The 16,518-nt window shown below is 37.1% G+C and overlaps 1 protein-coding gene across 3 annotated transcripts in view; it reads right to left on the minus strand.

Annotated features, from left to right (window-relative positions):
* TLL1 (tolloid like 1) overlaps window positions 1-16,518 on the minus strand; it is a 202,837-nt gene that overhangs the window by 155,176 nt on the left and 31,143 nt on the right. For 2 of the 3 annotated variants that reach the window (XM_034661408.1, XM_019801867.2), the window contains one exon: window positions 9,793-9,898. The exons of the other annotated variant lie outside the window; for it this stretch is intronic. In XM_034661408.1, the coding sequence (XP_034517299.1) occupies window positions 9,793-9,898 (106 nt within the window). The remainder of the gene's footprint in view (window positions 1-9,792; window positions 9,899-16,518) is intronic. 3 annotated transcript variants of the gene reach the window in all.

The following is a 16,518-nucleotide window of genomic DNA, read 5'->3' on the forward strand; positions in this document are numbered from 1 at the left end:
AGCAGCTCAGACAAGCTGAAAGGAAAGCTGAACGCCGGGGTCTCTAGAAAATCTAGGAGGAGAGTGCCAGTCAAGTGGACCTACTCCAATTTGGGGCTGCCACACCAGAATAAAAGGCCAGTTAGCACTCCCAAGCCCCCCACACCCCCACGGGGCAAGGAAGGCATTCAGGATATTTCTCCGTGCCCTGCACAGGATACAAAGGTAGTTTATCATGCTGGATAAGATTTTCAAAGGAGTTACTGTCAAAGTGATCCTGAAATTAAAAGCTGAAGGACAGACTGCCAAGACGGATGGACTGCCGACCTTGGGATTTTCAACAATGGTTGCATCAGCGGGGACATGGGTTCATCATCCCTGATTTCTACAGTACACCAGCCAAGGAAGCAGCAATGGACACAAGCCCGGAACTGTCACCCCCAAGCAGAGACCAGTGAAAACCCTGGGGCAACACTCAGATCTGAGACTTCCTCTCCCTTAAGACGGCCACATCACAAAACAGCCCTCCCACATAACACATCTCAGGGAGTCTATGAGGAAAAACTGATCAGACAGGGAAGTGAACTTACTGAACAATTATGCAAAATGAAACTGAGGTAACTACTTGGTGCTTAAAGACCCACCACCCTCCATCAACAGCACCACCAGCATGCAAAGAAAGCTTGAAAAATAAGACACAGAAAAGAAAAATGCTAGGGTTTGGTTTTCAGGTTTTGGTTTGGGAGTTTGGGAGGCACATGCAGTACCATATGAACTTGTGAAGTCTTATACAAGAATTTGAGAAATTTCATATACTTAAAGCTGTTTTAACATTCTAATCAGAAGCGGTAAACTACTAAAAGCCATACCATGTCCTCTGCTTCTCAATTACCCACCATTTACAAAAATCTTGTCTTTGCCTCAGGCCACTTCCTCATCGTAAGTGCACTATCTCAGAATGAACTGCTGAATGGAGAACAAGCCCGTGCAGAATAAACGGCTAGCCACTGCAGTCTCCAATATGGGCACGCTCGAGTGCATTAACTTTGAAGAAAGACAAAAATAAACGCAACAGAAACCTGTGTAAAAAAATGAAGCTCAGAAGAAGCTTAAAAATTAAATTAAGCTCAGAACTGAAAACTACCAAATTACGATGCAAGATAATTTTTCCTAAATTATGAAAACAGTTTCCTGCCATTCTTAATACTTTCGTCATGGACTACAGTGACTTCGCTTTACAATCTCAAGACACATAACTATTCATTTGTATCAATAAATCCATGAAATAAATTATAAATGGTATTTTATTTGTTGTCTTTCTTACAAGTTAAAGTCTTTAAATGTATTCACAACTAAAAAATGTCATCTATAAAATAAGGATAATAATTATCCTACTTCAAAGAGTTGCTGAAGAAAGAAATTATAAATAGTACTTAGAACAACGTCTAACACAGAATAAGCACTTGCTTATTTTGCAATCAGCAGAAGATTGCATTCAGCAGACATAAACATTTGCTATTGTTATTATTATTTATTCATTTCCCAAATATAACTGGTGACATGTTATTCAAGATCACTTTACAGTCCCTATACTACTATATACATATGTTTTTTTCTGGAGTGCCTACAGAGCTGAGAAACATATTTCCTTTTTCATATTATGTCAACATTTGCATTTTTAAAGAATTTCTCAAGCATTAGAAAGCAAATAAGACACAAAGAAAGTATTTGGGTTCCACTTCTTCAAAAGAAAAGAATTTCATTTATCTAGGTGAATAATGACCCTGAGTGAATTTCTCTGCATCGCAGAAATTAGTTGGTGTTTACAAAAGCATTTCTTTAAAGCAAGGGTCAGCAAACTTTAAGATAGTAAATATTTTATTTAGTAAAAATATTTTATTTTTATTTATTTTATTTTAGCCATGAATGCTCTGTTGCAACTATTTAACTCTGCCATGGTAATACAAAAGCAGCCATAGGCTGCGTGTAAATGGATGAGTTGACTGTTTTAGTAACACTATCTATTCCAGCTCTAAAGCACAGGATAAGTAACTATTCATATGGAAACAAAGTCTGATAGATGTTAAAAGAATATGCACCTGTTGCGTGATGAACAGTCTTTAAGAATTCAAAGTATTTTCAGTTCTCCTATATCACACTTCACACCTGCTCATCCAGTAAGTCTTCATTATAGTTCCTCTGTTACTACCAGTGGGGGTCTATACATCTCAAAGGGGGACGTGTTGGCCTTGAACACATTTATTTGTACCTTCTGCCTCCTCTGTACCCGATAAAAACAACTGAACTCCCGTGATTTCTGGGAGAATGCACCCGGGCCTTGATTTCAGAACAATCCCCCTAGCTCAATCCAGATTAAAAAGTATTGGCTTAATTTTGTGGCCAAATTAGCAAAGCTGTACTGATTAAACTCCAGCCAAATTGGCTCTTTTCCGGGATATTTATTAGGTTAAGGGATGTTTTGACAAATTCATAATGAATAATCATGAATTTTATATTCTGGTAGGAAAAAAAGATGTTGCCAAATATCTGACTACTTAGAATTTAATCATATAAACAGAGAACTAACTGACATCAAGGTTGGAAAAACACTTATTTGTATTATATAACCTTTTACTTCTCAAATACTGTAAGACATTACTTCCTAAGTCCTAAGCAACAAACAGCAGGTAATACTAGATTTATTTCTAGAAGGAGAAGTTCAGAAATCAAGAAATAAAGTGTCACAGAGAGTCTACTGCTTGGCTGGAAATAGAAGACAGATTTCCTGAACTCTCATCAAATCACTGTGATATATACTACATAACTTCTTTTTATATCCGGATATTTACAAAGGAAAGCAACAGAAGGAGTTATTCCATTTAAACTTACTTCTCCTGAGAAAAGTCAGACTTGCTGAGGGAAAACTCACACAAAATTTGTCTATTTCTTTACAGACGATAGAAAGATGAATTTCCCTCAATACTCTTTGTTTCCTTTTACGACATCATCTAAAGGAAGATACTGGCTTTCACGGCTGCAAAAGAAAATTGAGTGTAATGGTGGCTTAAGCCAAGCAGAGAACCACATGTTAGGCAATGCTGAGCCGGGGTTTGGTCACCCAAAGCCAAAAATTAGCACCGCCTGCTGTGGGTCTGTGCCAGAAGCCTTCGCACTAGTTCTGCCATCATGTTCTCTCCCTGTCTAGGAGGGCTGAATGGGATGGCACTGTACTTGGTTCACCTGCATTTGTAAACTAAATCAGCAGTTTTAATTACCCAAGTCCATTGCCCCAAGGGGACTTTTAAAATTGAAAATTATTTCAAGGGTATTTGATGGGGGAAGAAGAATAAAGCACTTTTTTTTAATTGGATTTGTTATTCCTGACTTTTCTGCACCACAAGCCACAACATTAGCAATGAAGCAGCAGAGGAGGGACAAGTTCAAACAAGCAGGAGAGCCAGGAGCCTGAGGGAGTCCTCCGACCGGAATGGAGGCTGGCTGCACCTGGGATGTACGCAGAGGAAATGGATGAATGGCTGAGGTGTAAGGACATGGGCGAAGTGGCAATGTTCACTTTTCACAGTGTTAAGATTCCTTTGGAAGTTCTTGATATTTTAAGGCAACACAAGAGGAGTATTTTTACGCAGTGGTAATGCTCCATCCATCCTGAAACATCTCAACATTAGAGAATATTCTGGGGCTCGTCATAATTCTAAGCCTTTGCTTATGCCATCCCTTTTGCCTGGAATGCCCTTCCTCCCCTTTTGGAAAATCCCTCCTCCGTCCCTCCAATAGTCAGTCAAATTCTATTTTCCTTCTGATGAGATTCTACCCAATTCTCTTTACCCCCGGCAGCAGCTGTCCTCCCCTGTTCTGCAGAACTTTGATCGCAGTTGTATTAGGACGCTCATCACAGTGCATGGTCACATCTGTTTACATGTCTGCCTCCCCAGTTAAATCACAGGCATTTAGAAATCAGAACCATATCTTCTGGTCTTCTGTACCATTTCACTCATAGAATCTAGGATGGTATTTGACACAGAGGAGCTGCTCATGTCAGGTCGAATAAATTGTTTAGCCAAACTATTTTAACTTTGTTGGACTAGAAGAAACCTTAGATCCTATTCAGCTCTGATTTTGAGAGACAAAGAAATGAAAGAGTTTAAGCAACATGGTCAAGGTCATAGCTAATCGGCAGGTCTCCTGACTCCCTTTTCACTCTGTACAATATCACACCTTGGGAAATGATTTTGAAAACATTACCTTAGCACAAAACAGAGAGAGCCACTTACTCTTCCCCTCATGAAGCTACACATACCTATTTCAGAAAGAAGAGTGGAAAAAGAAAGAAGGAAAAGGAAAAAGAAAAGGTATAAGGAAGCAGCCAAATTGTAAATACTCCCAGATCAGGGATTCTCAGCCTCCTCGTGGCACTACTGACATTTCGAACCGGATAATCCTTTGGCGGGGGGGGGGGGGGGGGGGGGGGGGGGGTTCCTGTGGCTTGTAGGATGTTTAACAGGATCTCTGACCTCTACTCACTTTGATGCCAGGAGCAGCTCACCTCCCCAATTTTGACAACCAAAAATGTTTCCAGACATTGCCAAAATGTCCCCTGGGGGCAAAATTGCTCCAGGTTGAGACTAACTACCCCCAGTGAACAATCTCAGAGGAGGTAACCTTCCACACTACTTCAAGCAAAGCACCAATAAATTAGCATGTTTAGTATACTGGCTTCAAAACAATATTCTCATATTAAACATAGAAGCCAGAACCTGAAATACTTAATCTTCTTACATTTCTATTAATCCATTTTATTAAAAACAATGATGTTGTCACTTGGTCTATATCTGTTAATACAACTAGAGCAGAAGAAAAGGAAGGAAGGAAGGAAGGAAGGAAGGAAGGAAGGAAGGAAGGAAGGAAGAAAGATAAAGAGAAGAGAGAGAAAGGAGAGGGAGAAAGAGAGACAGAGAGGGAGGGAGGAAAGAAGGAAGAAAGGAAGTAAGGAAGTAAGAAAGAAAGAAAGATCTAGCTAAAACTTCCAGTTCTAAAAGGAATTAAACACACTTAATGTGTCCTAGAGATAACCTTAACAATTTTTACTTTAGTTTTACTTTAAACTTCCTTTAAAGTCCCTCCTCAGTTCCAAACATAAGAATCACAAATTCAATATTCCTACAAAACATAGTCTAAGGAAAAAAAAATAGTGAAAGAGGAAGCAAATATCCTGACTTGATTTTGGTATATATCTTCCAAAAGCCATGCCTTCCTCCATGCCCTAGCTGAGATTTTAATGTACTTGTGGGGGTTTTTTTGCTTTTGAAAGGAGCTCCAGTGTTTAGAACTCTGTTCTACTTTCTAAGTAGTAAAACAACACATTCACATTTCAAAACTGAAATATTAAACATGAGTAGTCAATGGCCAGAGCTATTATTTTTTGGTTTTGATTAAAAAGAAAAAGAATAACATAAACCTAGTCTACTCCATTCATCCAGTCCAATAAAACCTTATCATGACTTAATAAGTAGAATCCAAAACCTACTTGTTCCATTGCATAAACCACGAGGTTCCATTATTGCGAAGTTAATGAAACAACAGTCAGGCAGCACAGCTGACTGGCTGGGAGTTCTGGGGGCCTGGCCTCCAGCTCCTGGCTTTGACACAGCACCACTGGGTGGCAGCTGTCCACTCCAGCTTAAAAATGAATGAAGACAGCATATGGCGCTAACGCCAGCTGGGATGTCAAGGGCAAGAGTGGGGATTCCTGAGACTCAGGTGATTCCATCAGTACACTGTGCAAATTGGATCCAAAAGATACTCACGTTCACCACTCTGCTTCTGCTTCCTGAGACAGAGAGGCCTCTCATTTCCCACCCCATCTGGTCTTAGTGTCCCCTTAAAATAAGAATTTCAGCCAGAGTAAAGGGCAAACTGCCAATCACATTATATTCAAATTTGATTTCTCATGGGGTTTTGTCTAGTCACTTGTGTTTTAAATGCACAGTTTTAAGTATGAAGCTTTTAACCAGAAACTTTTCCCCTCCTGCTCACTATCTCCTCAGTAAGGCCTTAAAACCTGAATTCATATGTTAAAAAAGTAGATATAGATGATAGATCTACACACACACACAAACACGATATTTTACTTCTATTGCAATCACAGGCTCCCAAGTTATCTGAGAACCTGGGATGCTACCAAGACTGGCAAAAACTGTCATTACTACCACCCACCCTTTGAACTGTGAGAGTATTCAAAATTTAATCTCTCATGTAAATTTAAGTTTCATTTAAAAATCGCATTATTTTCCTACCCTAAAGCCTCATTAAATGGCATAGAACAATTCTTATTTCTCAAATTCACTTTTCCAATAATTAAGATCATGACTATACTTTATTTAAAATAAATACTTATTAAACTTTGAAAACTGATAGACAAAATGTTGATAATCTACTAATTCCAAAAGTCAGCAGTTTCTGATTATTGACAAAGACTGAAAAAAAAGTATTTGTTGTATTTTGGGGATCTGACAATGTTTTAGGGAGAGCTTCCCATTTTTCCCATTGCCCTGTGGCTTAGACGCAGCGCTACTGCATACAATTCTACTATTTACACATGTGCAACAGATCCTGGGTGGCAAATGGGGGCCTGAACCCAGCCCACTATCAGTGCCAAGCCACACCTGAAAGGAAAATTATTAGGATTCTTCTGCTCAGAGGGCGCACGTTCTTGTAATTTATCCAAAGACAAGTACAAGCTTGTTAATGATATCCCTACCTGCGAGACAGGTACACTACAGCGGCTCGAGAAACACTCCAATGTGGAAGGCCAGGCAAAGAAAAAAAGCTCAGGTGACCAGTGTTTGACCCTCTAGTATCCCGTGCTGGCTACCAGATCCTAACCCTCAGAGGAGTAGGCTCTGTATAAATATCACGTTCCAAAACTCCTAATTTTTACACATATATAAATTCTGAAAATCCTAAATCAATGCTAACAAATAGGCCAAATTATTGAAGTAATGCCCTGTTTCTTAACTTTTATGTCTTTATCAGCATCAGTCTCTAAGCAACAGGGAAAATTGAAAAATTCAATGTGGCACATGAATCTCCTTTAAGCTGATATTACTTATGATTATTATGTTTGAGAAAAATACTTCTGAGGTGTCCCATGGTCAAGTTAGGGCACGTGCATCTACAGAAATCATTCTAAAATCTTGGGACAGAGAATAGAGGACAAGGAAGGAGAGCAAGAAGAGACATGGGAAGAAAGGCTGGGAAGGAAAAGGATGATTATAATAAAGAAATGAAGGGAACAACAGAGAAAAAGCAACCCCAATTTTCTGCCTTAGGGTAATTACAGAATGGTAAACAATATTCATGCAAATATTCAGCTTTCTAAACCACTCTTTCAACTACAGGTTTCAAAAGCAAACAACCACTAACAAAGAATCACAACAAGTATTTGATTCTAATAAGTTTATGTAGTTTCAAAACAGATACTCCTCTTGATTTAAGATGTTTAAATTATGAATGCCAAGATTAATAAGTTCCTTACCTCCTGTTACCCATTCATTTTGGGCCTTTTTATCCCTTCCCAGTGCTCTTGGCCCAGGTCAACTGGTGTGTATTCTTTCCCAGAGCCCCAGTCAGCTATCTGAAATCAGCCCTGACAAGCCACAGCAATCCTGGTAAAATGGGTTCTCTTTGTCTTTCTCTCTCATCCAAGAACTTTCCTCCCTTCTCCAACCAAAAAAATTCAACTTTGGCTGTTATCCTGTTTATACAATTCAGATTTCTATGTACTTCTCAAACTCTGCTTACTTTTCCTTTTTCGTGCATTACTTTTCTGTTTCTGTTCTTCCCTGAGTTTTCATTCTAAACATGTGGTGTGGTTTTAAAAAAAAAAATTTTTTTTTAATTTTGAATGGTAGTGACAGATACAGCTAAAGAGTTTCAAATCACAGAAGACCCTCAGCCAAAGTGTGGCTAGACACACCTGTCACTGCTACCTGTGGTTTTATTACTCACTGGGGACCAAAGCCTGCTCTCCTCTTTCTCAGCAGCTTAGGGTTTCACCCTGTCTTACTACAAACATCAAGGGAAAGATGTCAAAAAACTTTGTACAAAACCTGCCAGGATGTCTAAGTGACATTATATTAATAAAGAAAGAGGGTCTACAGGGTACAAAACATAAGTCAGGAGACAAGCAGGAAAGTCCCACCATCCTTGCAAAGTAGGGGAGAGGGAAGAACAAAATGGATAAAGAGGGAGAGGAGTAGGGAAGTTAGAGAGAGGGCAGAGGAGGGAGAGGCAAGAGGGCCCATGAAGACAGTCTGATCCAGGGTATGCCATGTAACTAAAAGCTGCTTTTTGTAAATATTTTGATGTTGTTATTCTGCGTATTTCAGCCTACTATGTACTTTAAGTACTTTGCTTCTTGCTCTTTTGTTTTTAAATAGAAGTTATATAAAGTAGAAAATCTTCCTTAGGGTCAATGGATAAAATACCCAGATAAGAAGTGTTCTGTTCTCAGTCTTGCACCCAAAAGATTAACAATTCTTCTATTGCCTGTTACAGTGAACAAAGTAATTTTACATATACAATCTCATTTGGTCCTCACAGCAACCTAGAAGGGTAGGCACTCGAAGATCTTAAACGACATTCTAGTAAACTGGGGAATGGGAACCTAAAATATACCTGGGGCTTTTTGTTCTATATACCATGTTCTTTCAAGTATTCGCTATTTTAATATGTTATAGGATGGATTCAATTAAGGAAGTAGCGATACATAAAACATTTATTTGTATGATATAAATTCAAAGTTGTTTAATAGAGTTAGATGCAAGCCATTATATAGAAAAATAGAAACTAATTTGAATCTTTACTTACTGTAGAACCTTGTTTTCCCTTCTATATAATGAAGTATTATAATTTTATGCAAGAGCTCTAGAATTCACTGTACAAGAGAAATTATCTCCTCATGATCTTCAAATACCATTACTTTATAACTTATAAGCAGCTAGAAATACTATTTGAAAAGAGATTTAGATCCTCAGGATTTGATGAGAATAAAACTTGATGTGTATAATGATTTCTCCTCTTTGTTCATGATGAAAATTTCATCTTAACACAAGCATCATAATTTCATTATTTTGCCCTAAAGGAAAAATCCACTCCCTGTAATTTATCACAAATGAACATTATTTCTAGTATTTTTATTATCCATTTGTACATATAGCAAGTTTTTCCTGCTACAATTTACTGAGTCATTGCCTTTAGGAATTCCTACAGGGTTGGGAATTCACGAAGTAACATCTTTGAAAAGAAATAAATCTGTACTGAGTAAAAATACTCAACGATGCTCAAACTATAGCAAAATTAAAACTATTTTCAAAGATATACATTTGTAGCTTTGCCCACTTAAGCATTTATGAGTCTACTTATGGTTAGCTTTAAAGTGCAAGAAAATTTTAAGTTAGACTCTAAGTTTTCCCTAAACTATAACTGATGCACATTTTCCAAGTAACTCCAATTTCCTCAAAGTAATATTTTCAAGGAATTGAAAATAGCAATGGGTAATCCTAAGGAAACAAAAAAATTGAATGCATCATATCTTTGAACTAAGCTTTTCATCAGAGATGCATAAGAATTTATTTGAGACACACTCCATAGCTTTATTTTAAGTCAGTGGCAATATTTGGAGGTTTGATGATGACACAAAACACACACTGAAAATAATCATTTATATGGCTGACTTCATTCAGACCTAAATCACTGAAGGGATTTAGCCCCCCAAATTAGGAAGTCACTTACATTGACTCTGACCTCCCATCATGAGAAGTCCAGGTGCTTCTTCTTGAACTTCAAGGGCTCGGGCAGCCCAGGCATTGCCCCAACACTGCTTAGAGCAGTGGTCAGTCTGGAAGTAAAGAAGCACAGTAGTATCCCAGAGTGAGTGTTTTACACAAGGCCTTCAAGAGGCACTAACACTGCATCCATGTTTGGCCACATGCCATTTGAGACTATAACATTATCCCAACACAGCAAGAAATGGTGATGAAAACCTAGAATGACCTGTATTTATCCAAAGAATATATCATAAAAGGGTTATCAACACATTTTTCCATATTCCCATTCATGGGAAATTAGCTTTAATGGAAATGATATTATACCTTCATATTTTAAAAAATGCTGGAACACACAGAAAGTCAATTAGTTATAGAGTGCATATAAATTGTATTGTTATTTATAAATAGCAAAATCATAAGAATATCATAAAATAGGTAAAATTATTTTAAATGAGCTTTCATTACAGAATATATCTGCTTTGTTTATTCTACCATCTTTAAAATAATTTAATATATATCCCATAACTAATCTAATAAATATATGCTCTATTATTACTGAATAAAGTACAATATAATTTAATTAATATATACTGCATTAAACTCAGAGTGACCAACTAGAAATGGCACTGTTCTTTATCCTGGCCAAGGAGAACTCTATGGAGCAGCCTGCCCAGTCCAGTTCAGGGATATAGAAGTTATTCCAACACCTTCACTCACTCCCCAGTGTTTTAGGAAATCTGAACATATGATATCCCTAAGGCTCATTGACCAAAACAAGACCTGACTACACATGGGACGTCTATTCCAAGGGTTTTGGGGACCACACAAACTCTAAAAATAACACAATCTGGAGTAGCCAAAAGAAAGCTGTGTAGGAGACTGGAAAAACCACTGGTTTAAGAGGAAACCAAGATTCTGTTTCAGCTCCGAAGGTAAATAACTCCATGACTTCACCAAGATCTAGAGCCACTTTGGGTTTCTTTTCTAAATGTCAGCAAAAACAACACATGCACACACACACACACACACACACCCCAAATGGATGACTCTGACACTGATTACAAGGGGAGCTTTTGAAAAGTAGGACTACACAGTCCCCATTCACAAAGATTCTAATTTAATGTAACAGGAGTATAATGAAACATAAATATTCTTTAAAAACTCCCTGAAATAAAAATTAAAAATGACAAATCTAGAATTCCAAATGATCTCAAAGCTTCCTCCCAACCCACGAAATTTTATGATTCTGTACCATAGCTCATTTTGTCACTCATGGAAACTATGAAATATTACATTATTTAAAAAAAAGAGGAATTTCAAATGATAGACAAAAAAATTACACAACCACTGAACAATAGTAAATATAACCTTGATTTTTTTCTACTTCAAATGATATACTATTATATGTATAAGTATATATTATTATGTATTAATATACATGTGTTATATGTATTATATTATGTGTATAAATTATGTATATACACATTATACACACACATATATCTATACATATATATATTTATATATATGTTGGAGTGGATAAAATATACCTATCCAACAACTTTCTAACTAATATTTTCTAACTAATATCTATCTATCTATCATCTATCTATCTATCTATCTATCTATCTATCTATCTATCTATGTTGGAGTGGATAAAATATACCTATCCAACAACTTTCTAACTAATATTTTCATTAGTCTGAAATTGCACCTACAATTAACCCAATATCTTTATCCACTTACTGTGAAAAATTAGCACCTTTACATTGCAATTTTTAAGTTAATTTTTTAAGTTAAGCATTTCAGGTGACTGAAATTGTAATGTCTCACTCTTTTAGAATTCTCCATTTCTTATTTTTGAGTCGTAGGGTCTACAATTCTAACATTTTGGAACTCTAAGAGGAAAGTGAAAAGCAGTAATCAACACTGAAACCTAAGAGAGAGAAGAAAATCTTTTAAAGGACAACACAGTTATGAAATAAAGCTAATCTTAACTGAAATGTGCTTTATAGATGACTCAGGCTTTTGTGCAAGCAACGGTAAGAATTACGGTGTATATGCTTTATTGACGGGAAGTGAAGATGCAAATCCTATAAATACTCAGAAGCACAATCCCTGTGAAAGTAAATATCAGCTATAAATGAAAAGTAAAATGAATGAAACAAAATGTAAATATGAAATGCTGTAAATATATCAGTCATTCACTAGCATACTCTGAGGTTACCACTAATAAAAGTTGTCATAGCTGATATTACTAAATACCACAATCTGTAGGGTACCATCATTATCCCCATTTTATTTCAAGGAAGAAAGATCAGACAATTTGAGTAACTTCTCCAGGTTCTCACACTTAGAAATATCACAACTAGAATTTAAACCTAAGCCAATCTTGACTCCAGAGATTCTTAACCTCTAAAGGTTCTAGCAGAGTATCAGGATAAAGGAGAAGTCATTTTTAGGTAGTCCTTCATTTTGACTTATACCAGTCAAACACCAGAAGAAAAGCCAACTTTTTTTTCCCCAGAAAAGGCTTTAGAAGAATCTATGTAAAGTTCATGGACCTTTTCTAAAAATGTTAACTTCATTTCCATACTTTCAAAGGAATAGACTGATCAAGAAATACCATATGCATTTATTTATATATGAATGAAAAACAGAATGGAAAGTTGGCCCAGAAATACCATAGAATATATAAGCCCACAATCAATTCTGGTGTATTGAACACTACAAGAAGCCCAAAAATTGCCTTCATGAAAAATACATGAAGAAGAAGGAGGAGGAGGAGGAGGAAGAAGAGGAGGAGGACGGGGAGGAGGAGGAGGGGGGAGGAGGGGATGAGGAGGGAGGAGGAGGGAGGAGGAGGGGGAGTAGGAGAACTAGAAAACATTNTTTTTTTCATCTTTGATAATACTCATGAGTTTTCTGACATTTATATGAAGAAATCTTGGGTCAAATGCTCAAATTTGAATGTAAAGACAAGCAACAGAATGAGTTCTTTGAAGACTTTTTGGTTCTAGTTCCTGTTCTGCCAATGACTAACCTTATTCTCCCTGAAACCCACTTTCTTCACTTACAAAAATGAGAGGGTTGAACTATATTGGTGAGTTTTCCCCTAAATAATTTATCAAGGAAAATTTCAAGCATGAAGCAAAGTTGAAAGAATCATACAATAAGCCCCCATAAACCCTCCATCTACATTTTACCATTAACATGTTACTATCCTTGCTTCATTGTGTATCCAACCATCAATCTACCTCATTTTTGGTGTACTTCCAAGTAAATCACAGACATCAGCACGTCACTCCCTAAATACTTTAGCGTGCTATAACTGAGTTCAGTGATTGTTTAGTTTTTTCCATAAAACACAAATATAATAAAACATAAATCTTAAGTGCATATTCACTTAGTTTTAATAAATGCATGTACCCAAACTCCTTTCAAGATATAAAATATTATATTGGTTTTTGAGTTTGTTTTCTAAGTAACAGAAGCCAAGATATGGCAAAAGTAGAGAGGTTATATTAGAAATATGAGCAAAGATCTTCATCCTCAGTGTTCCCTCTGCCCTGCCTCAGAGTTCCAAGAGCCTTGGGCCCCTCGAAGGGGAGAAAATCATCCCAGCAGATGCTCTCTGACACCCCTTTCAGCTCAATATGGCCAAGCGTCTAAGTACAGATGAAAACAGTTAAACCACTCTGACATTCTCTGTCTTTCACCATACGTGAAACAAAACCAATTTCTCAACACTTGGAAGTTTCACTGGTGAGTTATAATTGGTTTAATTGTTTGTTTATTGTGCTTAAGGCGATCTGTATTTGCATCTCAGATATTCACCTTTTTAAAGTAATTTTGAATGGCAATTAATATTTTTCCACACTAGGTCCAAACTCTAGTCATAAACTGAAATGCACCTTCAAACATTCTGGCCAGTTCCCAAATACAATACTAATTTGGGTTGGTATTTACAGTGACAAGTGGAGTTTTTCTACATAAGGATTATAATTCCTGCTAAGATCAGTGTCTCTCTTTGCTTCTTCCCCTCACCTCCCGCTCTCGCTCTCTCTCTCTCATTCCCATCTCATATTTTGACTTTAACAGAACGCATATCTCTTGAGTAAACAAATGCCCTACAGGGAGACATGAGATGTTAGCTCTGCTCCTCCCTCTTCTGTAACTTCAGGCAACTCGCCCAGACTTCCTGGGCCTCAGTTTTCTAGTTGGTAATATGGAAGGAGGAATGATGAAATAATCTTCAGCATTAAGAACCTCAATCATACGAGCAGTTAACACAAAATTCACTTCAAAAGAGCCATCTTCCTGCAGGCAATTAAGTACCTGGCAAAGAAAGATCCAAACCTGTAGTTCCTCAGATCACTCAATCATCTTAAACATTCAATCCTAACCACAAGATTTAACTGCAGAAAGAGACTTAATCTGTTCTCAATATTTATTAGTCCTGTCTGATTAGTTAGTCCTTATTTCTCTTTCCCCCCCCCCCCCCCTGCAGACCATCTTCTTTAAAAGGAAATTCCAGCTTGGGCTATTATTATTTGACATGTTTCCTACAATGTCATAAAAGGCTGATGCTGCCTGCCATATAGTACATTTGTACGAAAGAGGGCCTGCTCTGTGATGAGCTGTTCCTCCTTTCCTCTGTACTTCTAGTTCTTTATATTTTAGCTGGACTGTTAATCATCAACATTGCCTACAATAAAGTTGATATAAAAAGATATACTCCAAGGTAAACTCAAGCCGAATTAGTAGACAGGGCAAAAAAATTCTGGTAAGAATAGTTTAAATCAGAAGCATACTCATTGCTCAGGACTGTTGGGAGACAGTTCTCCAAGGGTCTCTTATGGGCACATTTTGTAAGCAGGAGTATTGATGTCCTTTGTTTCAGACTATCTTTTCAAGGATTTTGTAAAGAGGACAGCCTACGCAGACAGAGCAGAGGACAGATTTGTTTGCTGTGCCGTGTAACATCTCTCTCCGGGGCAAAGTTTGGGCAGGTTCACTTGCAGTCTATTATAAGAGAGTTCCCAAAACTCAGGGCCCTGGCTGTGGTGTGAAGCCTCTGCATTAGCGCTGTCCATTGGGCTCACTCCACGGCACTCCTAAGGAACCTGGGGTACAAGAAGAATTCTCGCAAACCCAAAGTTCATAGTGTTTCCTGTGCCAGATGCATGAAATGTCTTTGTCTCTAAAACAGAAGTTTCTGCCAACATCTGTGAAACTACAGCAGGCTATCCCGTTAGCCTGCAAGCAGCCTGCCGAACAGTCTGCGAGAATCTCGGACCATCCCCAGTTCTTCACAAGGGCATTGGCATTGTCCACACTTTTGGCCTGGTGTAACCCTCTGTCTCAACTGAGGGATCACTCAGTCTCTCTTTCTCAGGGAACGCTGAACTGGCTTGAACATCACACCTCCAGGTCGCTTTCCTGAAGTCAGAGTACTTGATGAGTTTGGGAAAAGCAGTACAAATTGCATTTCACAGAATCGAAAAAATTACTTAGAAAAGATAATCTAGGAAAAATAACATGAGTAAATTCAAGACTTCTCCAAAGTTGCATAAATATAACATTTTAAGTAAAGCCTGCTGTTCTCTGGGGTAGGAATGGAAAAAAAAAAAAAAAGCCTTACCTTTTACGAATGGTAAAAAATAAAAACTAAATACAAAATACTATCAAATGAAGGTATGAATACAATACAAAAATAAATAAATAAACATTCCTGAAAAGAGTTTAAACATCATTTCTTATTGGTGCCCAAAGCAACTAAAGAAGGTGAAGAATGAGAGGATTATGGAGATTTACTGCACGGACTTCTTATAGTTTTGGAACTTCCCCCAGTGTATGCTGTAAATAATTATAAACTAAAGTATAAGTGTTTTACATAGTATCTCAGTTTAAATGGCTACTATGAGCTGTTATTTTGCACAACTGCAAATTAAGGGTAAGATGCAGGAGGGAAGTCTCGGTAACATGGGATTCTGTTTTGGAACACAGTACTAACATATTTTCAACTAGACTTTCATACCTAAGCAGGATCAGCTTTGCCCTGAATTTCTCAGGTGAATAAATTATATATCATTTTATTTGCTTTAAGCAGTTCTCTATAATTAAGTCATAGTTCAAAAAGTAATCTGCATGTGCTGTCTTAGGAAAATAACATGAGGTGCCGAACGAGAACACTCGGCTCTGAAAAGGCTCTTTTCACACAATAAAAATAGACAATAGTCAGCAACATGAGGACATAAACCGTGTTTTGTTTGTCTCTAGCCCCAAATAACATTCTTAGCATTGAGCAGATATTTATTAAATAGTCACTCATTAAATTAACATAAATAACTTTATTTTCATTGAGTATTTTAATCTTAAGAAACTCATCATGTGCTAAAGGGAATTAAAAAATTCAATGATCTGGACTTGTTATTCAAATAAGAAAAATTTCATTGGGAAATTGGTTGAAATGTCTTATTTCAAAAACTGGAATAAACATGTAATTACTTCACAGTTTATGTGGTATGATGATGATTTTCTAAAAATATTTTCTTGTAAACCCCAATGCATGAAGTGGTTTATATTTGATTAGAGAGGGAAAAAGATAAAAGAATTCAAGCGCCCATTTTTTCTTTTTGTTATATGGTGAAATGGGCACCTCTATGGGGATTATAATTTTTAAACCTAA

This window comes from Ailuropoda melanoleuca, chromosome 5 (assembly GCF_002007445.2).
Source record: "Ailuropoda melanoleuca isolate Jingjing chromosome 5, ASM200744v2, whole genome shotgun sequence".
In the NCBI taxonomy this organism is placed as follows: domain Eukaryota; kingdom Metazoa; phylum Chordata; class Mammalia; order Carnivora; family Ursidae; genus Ailuropoda; species Ailuropoda melanoleuca.